At 41.8% G+C, this 9336-nt stretch overlaps 1 protein-coding gene across 1 annotated transcript in view; it reads right to left on the bottom strand.

Annotated features, from left to right (window-relative positions):
- Positions 1 to 8790, bottom strand: part of LOC121575571 (alpha-1-syntrophin-like) — a 68441-nt gene extending 59651 nt beyond the window's left edge. Inside the window, exon 1 of the mRNA XM_041888749.2 lies at positions 8399 to 8790. Coding sequence (XP_041744683.1) covers positions 8399 to 8681 — 283 coding nt within the window. The 5' untranslated portion in view covers positions 8682 to 8790. The remainder of the gene's footprint in view (positions 1 to 8398) is intronic.
- Positions 8791 to 9336: the final 546 nt, after the last annotated feature.

Genomic DNA, 9336 nt, shown 5'->3' on the forward strand with positions numbered 1-9336 from the left:
ACAGGATTATAATACATACGCTTTATCATAGGGCTTAGAGTAAATCCCTCCCCACTGGGCACATTTACATTTGGTTGAGTTGTCAACTAACGTGAATTCAACGTGAAATCAACAAAAATGTCACCATGTCATTGGATTTAGCTTAAATCTTTTTGCAAATCCAATCAGATTTTCACGTTGATTATTTGTGTTGAAATGACGTGGAAACAATGTTGATTCAACCAGTTTTTGCCCAGTGGATCTGATACTAGTGACTAACATTTGAGGGGTTTCTTGGGAATCTTCTATAGTTTGTTGAAAGTTGTTTAAGAGAAAGGAAAGTAGCAATGCACAAGGAAAGTTTTGCTCCATGGGTGTAGGTACTCTTGAGACTGACTAGATTGAGTGACAGAACAGAGTTCATAGTAAGTACATAAGACTACATCACTCGCGACAGTGCTCAACGGTTTAATTTGAAAAGCTGAGCAAGGGACAAGTTTCACATTAAGACTGCAGTTGTAGAGAATACGAGGACACCAGTTATCCACTCTGCCCGGCTGCAGTCTCTTCTCTCTAACAGGATAATTAAGGTCTGTTCATAGGCTGGAGGCCCCTTCGTGGGAAATATTGTCAATAATGTCAAGTGCCAGTTGGGTCTTGGCCTTGGGGTGGCTGAAAAATTTTCCGAAAGAGGATTAAATAAAATTAATTTTGAATATATATTACACAGGTTGGCTCCCACGGGCGATACTACAGATTTAATTAATGCATCGTCTTCCGAGACTAGAGCCAGGTGCCCTCAATAAAAGATGCCGGGGCTGACACCCACACCCATGCATCTCAATCACAGTGGCATCGGCGCAGACTGCGACTCCCTCCGCTGTCAATATGATCTATGCCTTTTCTGAGTGGGGCTAGCGGTGCACACTAGTGTGACATTTGATGGTTGTTTGTTCAGTGATTGATGTGCAGAAATTATGCCCACCAAATTGAGATTCTGACCCCTGATGAATTGTGTGGGAGGCATATAAGGCGAGGGCAGAAATGATATCCTCAGTGATTCAATAAAAATAGAACTACCACATAATGTAATCCCAGACTGTAATATCACCAAATCGAAATCACCAAGGAAAAAAACTCCAAATAGACTTGTAGATTAGATCATGAACAAATCATAGACAATATGCAATATTGGGCGATATTTCATAGACTACATTCTAGCCAATCAACTTGAATATGTGAAATTCGAAACAAAGAAATCACATCTCTATTTTTTTTTTGTCTGCATCATTTCCAATCCCCCATACATATTTTTTTGTAAATATATACAGTATATATACAGTACCAGTCAAAGGTTTGGACACACCTATTCATTCCAGGGATTTTCTTTATTTTGACTATTTTCTACATCGTAGAATAATAGTGAAGACATCAACTATAAAATAACACATATATAGTAACCAAAAAAGTGTTAAACAAATCAAAATATATTTTATATTTGAGACTCTTCAAAGTAGCCAACCTTTGCCTTGATGACAGCTTTGCACACTCATGGCATTCTCTCAACCAGTTTCATGAGGTAGTCACCTGGAATGCATTTCAATTAACAGGTGTGCCTTCTTAATAGTTAATTTGTGGAATTTCTTTCCTTCTTAACGCACAATCAGTTGTGTTGTGACAAGGTAGGAATTTTTTATGCACGGACTTGAGCCACCTCTTAACCGTGCACGGACTTGAGCCACCTCTTAACCGTATACTGGTCTCAAAGGTCCAATAGCCCACACTGCAAAGCTTAAAATAGTATCCTAAGCTTTTTCAGTCAACCATTCACTATTTGCACCAGAGAAACTAAAGCCTATTATCACGTAAGCTTATTTTCATTGCATTACACTAAACACTCCAGACCTCTTACCCCCGCCCCTAGGACAGTGCAAAAACAGGATATTGAACGCCAGTAATCACTCCAGGACCTAGTCAGCACGCTTTCTCCCATCAAATGACTACCTGGGACGGCAGCCAAAACCCCTGGACTGACATGCTAACATACAGTACTTTATCATCCGCATAGTACAGTATAAACCACAAGAACAGTGCTCGTCAGCATTTCCCCTAATATTGGCAATTCAGCTGCAGTGTCTTCTCCCTGTATCTGGGCAAACTACGACCTTGAAAGAGATAAGAGGACCACCTACAGAGAGTGACATGGGGAACAATACCTGTAGCCACCATTCTGGCCACCTAGCCTTAACATGTCACAACTGTCAAACAAGGTTTCATGACATCACACTTTTGTCCCCACAGTGTGAAATGGCGGTTTTACTTACAATTGAATGAGGAACACAACACACTTTATTGATTCTGACTAGAATCTCTAGGAAGATTTACAATGTATGAAAAGGCAACCTGGTCTCAAATCATTTCATATTATTCTGTACGTAAATCCGAGCTGTTCCTTTTAGTATGATATGTTACATTTCGTATGGTATGTATTAATTTGTGGATGTCCATCACACATTTCGCATGATATTATATGAATTACAATTCAAATTATATGTTACGAATTAACAAAACACACAATAAGTTACATTTTGCAAAGAACGTACAATGATATGTTACAAATTCTAGCTAGGTGGCTAATGTTAGCTAGCTGGCTAATGTTAGCTAGCTGGCTAAAGTTAGCTAGACTAGGGGTTAGGGTTAAGGTTAGGGTTAAGTTTAGGAGCTTGGTTAAAGAGTTAAGGTTAGGGTTAGTGGAAGAGTTAGCTAACATCATAAGTAGTTGCAAAGTAAAATGAACAAAAACATAATCGCAACATGCAACAATTTCAAAGATCTTACTGCATTACAGTTCATATAAGGAAATTAGTCAATTGAAATAAATTCATTAGGCCCTAACCTATGGATTTCACAAGACTGGGAATACCGATATGCATCTGTTGATCACAGATACCTTAAAAAAGAAAGGTAGGGGCGTGGATCACAAAACCAGTCAGTATCTGGTGTGACCACCATTTGCCTTATGCAGCGCGACACATCTCCTTCGCATAGAGTTGATCAGGCTGTTGATTGTGGCCTGTGGAATGTTGTCCCACTCCTCTTCAATGGCTGTCCAAAGTTGCTGGATATTGGCGGGAACTGGAACACGCTGTCGTACACGTAGATCCAGAGCATCCTAAACATGCTCAATGGGTGACATGTCTGGTGAGTAAGCAGGCCATGGAAGAACTGGGACATTTTCAGCTTTCAGGAATTGTGTACAGATCTTTGCGACATGAGGCTGTGCATTATCATGCTGGAACATGAGGTGATGGCGACGGATGAATGGCACAACAATGGGCCTCAGGATCTCGTCACGGTATTCCTGTGCATTCAAATTGCAATTGTTCATTGTCTGTAGCTTATACCTGCCCATACCATAACCCCACCGCCATCATGGAGCACTCTGTTCACAACGTTGACATCAGCAAACCGCTCACCCACACGACGCCATACGTATGCCATCTGCCCTGTACAGTTGAAACCGGTACTCATCTGTGAAGAGCACACTTCTCCAGCGTGCCAGTGGCCATCCAAGGTGAGCATTTGCCCACTAAAGTTAGTTACAATGCCGAACTGCAGTCAGGTCAAGACCCTGCTGAGGACGACGAGCACAGAGATCAGCTTCCCTGAGTCGGTTTCTGACAGTTTGTGCAGAAATTCTTTGGTTGTACAAACCCACAGTTTCATCAGCTGTCCGGGTGACTGGTCTCAGATGATCCCGCAGGTGAAGAAGCTGGATGTGGAGGTCCTGGGCTGGCGTGGTTACATGTGGTCTGCGGTTGTGAGGCCGGTTCGATGTACTGCCAAAATCTCAAAAACGACATTGGAGGAGGCTTATGGTAGAGAAATGAACATTCAATTAGCTGGCAACAGATCTGGTGGACATTTCTGCAGTCAGCATGCCAATTGCACGTTCCCTCAAAACTTGAGACATCTGTGTGACAAAACTGCACATTTTACATTTACATTTACATTTACATTTACATCATTTAGCAGACGCTCTTATCCAGAGCGACTTACAAATTGGTGCATTCAACTTATGATAGCAAGTGGGACAACAACTTTTTTTCTAATTTTTTTTATGGGGGGGTGGAGGGGGGGTAGAAGGATGACTTTATACTATTCCAGGTATTATTTAAAGTGGTAGGGTTTCAAGTGTCTCCGGAAGGTGGTCAGTGAATCCGCTATCCTGGCGTCGTGGGGGAGCTTGTTCCACCATTGGGGTGCCAGAGCAGCAAATAGCTTTGACTGGGCTGAGCGGGAACTGTGCTTCTGTAGAGGTAGGGGAGCTAGCAGGCCAGAGGTGGATGAACGTAGTGCCCTCGTTTTAGAGTGGCCTTTTACTGTCCCCAGCACAAGATGCACCTGTGTAATGATCATGCTGTTTATTCAGCTTATTGCTATGCCACACCTGTCAGGTGGATGGAATATCTTGACAAAGAAGAAATGCTCACTAACAGGGATGAAAACAAATTTGTGCACAAAAGAGAAATAAGCTTTTTGTGCGTATGGAACATTTCTGGGATCTTTTATTTCAGCTCATGAAACATGGGACCAACACTTTACATGTTGCGTTTATATTTTTGTTCAGTGTAGCTAAAAAGTTCTATGTAGTTGAAAAGTTGCTAATTAGCTAAATTGCTAAAATTGTCCGTGATGAGATTCGACATTCGCGTTATACGCCTACCCATCCACCCCAACCAACCACCCTACTTTCATCTTTTTGCTTAAGGCAAACCATCTGTCTTAACCATACCAAACGTAACATATCATACTAATTTGAGGGTCTCGGATTTATATTTACTATGTTACGTCTAGTCTATGAGACCAGGCTTTGTTACCCCTGAGGGATACAACCAATGCTTATTCAAGCTAACTAACTATTTAACATAGGATTTGTTGCATGAGCTGAACATCTGAGTTGTGCACTAATTTCTACACACCGGTCTACTTCTACCCACTGTACAGTATATGGTGTCAAGACAAACTTTAGGCCTCAAGCCTATCCGTCCTTAAATGTAGATGTTCGAGAGCCGCCGAGAGTGTACTTTGGCACTTTGGACCAAACGCAAGTTCGACTCTATGCCTCCCTCCACCAAACCAGGGTGGCCTCTCGAAAATAAACATCCCAGACAGACTGCTCCACTCCCATCAAATTGCTTTCATCTAAGGCCAATGACAACTGCATTTTGGGAGCTTCTTGTCAGCTGTTCGCATTGTGGTGTCAGCTGGCCGTCTCCTGCCTCTCGCTCGCTCTCTCTCGGCTTGACGTGGCAGCGCCACTCTGTTGTGACAGTGGGGAGTCACCGTTTGGTGGTCGGTTTTACTTATTTAAACAGTGCCAATTGATTTTAAAAGCCGCAAAAAAACACTGAGGTGAACGTCATGTTTATGTCATTAGGGGGACTCATTTTGTAGGAGGGGGCTGAAACGAATACAACACCAGCCCCACCGTTCCTGCCAAACGGTGAAGCGTTTTGCATTGTCATTGACAGAAACAACTTGAATTGTTGCATCTCGTTGTGTTGTTGTCCTCCGGAGGCTAGCTAGCTAAAACTGGTCCTTTTCTAAATTAGCCATGGATGGAGATAGGGTTTTACTTACTTAACTCTCCATGGTTCTAAATCATTAGTTGTTTATTAGTCTGAAAATGTTGGAAACATTAACTTGCTTGACCATGCTGTAGGTCATGTAACTGTTTTTTACATGCAAAATGCTTTGTGGACTTCACTGGACAGAGGTTGCGCTCTGGTTTTGTGATGAAACAAAGGTGTGGTTGAATTTATTCTGCCACTGTGTTTTCTTTTGTCTCGGCCTCAGGCCTATATATCACATATGAACTAACAGGTTATAGAGCACACAACGCAATTATCACAACACATAGGTTGTAATATCTCATTTTTTTCTGGCTTGGCTTCCCCAGTGATTTTACCCAGCACCGCTACTGCTCTTCACACACACACACACACACACACACACACACACACACACACACACACACACACACACACACACATAAACACACACACACACACCTTCTTAAGCTCAAACAGGAGTAGGAATGTATTCTTAGAAATACTGTATTTTCAGCTTGAGACCTCAAAAGTCTTGCTTTTCCTACAAGCATGTTCCATCACCTTATCTGATTGCATGTGCATACTAAAGTGGTGTACAATAGATAGTTATTAGGCTACATTAGATTTAAAGGGTGTGTCTCAAAGGGTTTTTGTTGACTTGCTTTTCCATCCGATCATGTAATAAGCAGTAAGAGGATTTGTTTCCTAATCACAAGTTTGAGACATAACTTTGATTGTGGAATACTCCAAAAAGATCATGGAATACACTGAGTGTACAAAACATTAGGAACACCTTCCTAATATTGAGTTGCACCCCCTTTTGCCCTCAGAACAGCCTCAATTCAGCCGGGGCATGGACTCTACAAGGTGTCGAAAGCATTCCACAGGGATGCTGGCCCATGTTGACTCCAATGCTTCCCACAGTTGTGTCAAGTTGGCTGGATGTCCTTTGGGTGGTGGACCATTGTTGATACACACTGGAAACTGTTGAGCGTGAAAAACCCAGCACCATTGCAGTTCTTGACACACTCAAACCGGTGCGCCTGGCACCTACTACCATACCCTGTTCAAAGTCACTTAAATATTTTGTCTTGCCCGTTCACCCTCTGCATTGCACACATACACAATCCACATCTCAATTGTCTCAAGGCTTAAACATCCTTCTTTAACCTGTCTCCTCCCCTTCATCTACACTGATTGAAGTGGATTTAACAGGTGACATCAATAAGGGATCATAGCTTTCACCTGTCGTTGAAAGAGCTCCATATACATTTTGATGTTGGTAATAACTTGTGAACACAATATTTAAAAGAAAAGCAGGTAGCATAATAAATAGATGTCTGAATTCAATTAGACATGCAGACCTTACTTATTTGATGTAGCAGCAGTGCCATATCATCTTAAATGTTTTGTATGGATATCAGGCTCCTTATTCCAATGGGACTACATTAGACAACATTTCACTCCCATGACATCATGTAACTATTTCACAGTGGTGCTTGTATAACATCAGCACTTATTTCTATATGAAGAGTTTACTATATGCCATTATTTCCCGAGTGGCGCAGTGGTCTAAGGCACTGCATCACAGTGCTAGCTGTGCCACTAGAGATCCTGGTTCGAATCCAGGCTCTGTCGTAGCTGGCCGCGACCGGGAGACCCATGGGGCGGCGCACAATTGGCCCAGGGTAGGGGAGGGAATGGCCGGCAGGGATGTAGCTCAGTTGGTAGAGCATGGCGTTTGCAATGCCAGGGTTGTGGGTTCGATTCCCACGGGGGGCCAGTATGAAAAATAAAATTAAAATAATGTATGCACTCACTAACTGTAAGTCCCTCTGGATAAGAGCGTCTGCTAAATGACTAAAATGTAATTGTACAGCAGCATGGCAGATAGGCTACCTTTCTCTAGAAGTTACCATGCATCCTGACAAACTTTCTTGGAAGGCTATATTCACCCTATCATATAACATGTTTAGGGAGAGAATCAGGTCCTCAAAATAACATTAAGAGAAATAGAGTTGGTTGCACGGTTTACTGGAATAGCTTCCAATAGCTTTATTGGTGAGAATAGTTTGAGATATGTTTTTTCAAAAGGTTCCACTTTTGAAAAACTTAGGCTATCACAAACAGCCTAGTCTAGTGCACTACAGTTTGGCCTTTTCTCAATTATTAAGCTAATGGAAGAGTGTCCTCCCCTCCTCGATAGACACCTTTGATCTAGGATAGTCATGTGTATCCTACCTAAGTCCTTCCTGGAAAAGTTTTTAAATCTACCACACCCCATTTGAATCAGCTTTTGTTTGTGGGAGGAGAAAAGCATGTACACGTTTAAAAACAATATGCTACTTATCATTTTATCTATAAAATGTATTGCGCAACAAACTTTTTTTTAAATGACTTTACACATTTATTTTGGGATTCCACCCATGTAAACATAATTTGCCTGATGACAACCAAGTAGGAGGCTCATTTCATACAAGCGCATTTTCCATGTTCACTCTTTTCTCGCCACCTCTCCTCGATTACCTTTGACCTTTTTAAAAAGGAGGCGAGAGAGGACTGAAGAAGGAGGGCGCAGGAGTTGATAAAATCCAATTGAGAAAAGGCCCATGAAAAAACTTCAACCCAATTACTGACCTTCGAAGAGTTTAAGTCTTCGATGAGGCATGTTGGTACTTTCAGCGTTTTCTTTTAGTAGAGTAGTCCAACGCAAGTTTCGGGTAGCTTACATTGTTAAACTTGAAAAACGGACCAAATAAATGTTTAAGAGAGTGTCGTTTGATTACGCACTACATTGAACTTACCTTTAATACTAATTCCAAGTCCTCCCACATCTTGCTTGGTAACTCGCACCGTGCGCTTAACGTTGGTGATTGTTTCTGGGACCGGAGAGGAGCTGAGGTTGGCTGGGTCTCCGTTAATGGCACCGGCGGGAGTTGGGTTGGTTTTAACTGTGTCTTCGGCGACCTCTCCGGGGCTCACGGTTAAAGTCTCCTCGCTAAGTGTGGCTAATACACGGATCCAACGGTCCACGGTAACTCGAAGTTCCAACAGTCCCGTTTTCTGTGCCTTCATCGCGGCAGCCATGTTCAACACATTCCTGGAATAACTATAGACGGGTTGGCACTCGGTAGTCGTGTAAAGAGAGAGGGGTGGGGGAGATGCCAAGAGACGCAGCCCCCTCCTCCAACTCTCTCTCACTCACTATCTCACTATCTCTAGCTCTCTCTCTCTTTCTCTCTCCTCTTCCAAGAGGTTTAGCCTAGTACTATCTCCCAAGTATTGAAGTTAATTGAGCACAATACGATTAGCAAAGCTCAAAGGTGACTTTTTTATTTTCATTCATTAACAAAGTTTATGCAGTGGCCAACATACTTTTTGTGTATGAAAATAGTAGTTTCTTTAGTGCTGGACTTTCATAATTCACAACAAGACCATTATAAAGTCGTATAAATCATTATATGAACAGACATCACGATTTACTATGAATCACTTTATTGTTTGAATAATAGTTTGTAACAATAATGATATCAGAACAATGCTGCAATGCAGTAGGCTACCTATTTATGTTTTTGGTGGGTGAAATGTTATCTTTGACCTCACCCTATTTTCCCATGATTTGGGTTTGATGTTTTCTTGAATAAAATATTGATATCATGTTATAACTCGTTCATTACACTTTTATGAAACAAACATGATGTGTATCGTGTTGCATTGTATCTAATGGTGATTGGCATAGATC

Source organism: Coregonus clupeaformis, chromosome 10 (genome assembly GCF_020615455.1).
Source record: "Coregonus clupeaformis isolate EN_2021a chromosome 10, ASM2061545v1, whole genome shotgun sequence".
Lineage (NCBI taxonomy): Eukaryota > Metazoa > Chordata > Actinopteri > Salmoniformes > Salmonidae > Coregonus > Coregonus clupeaformis.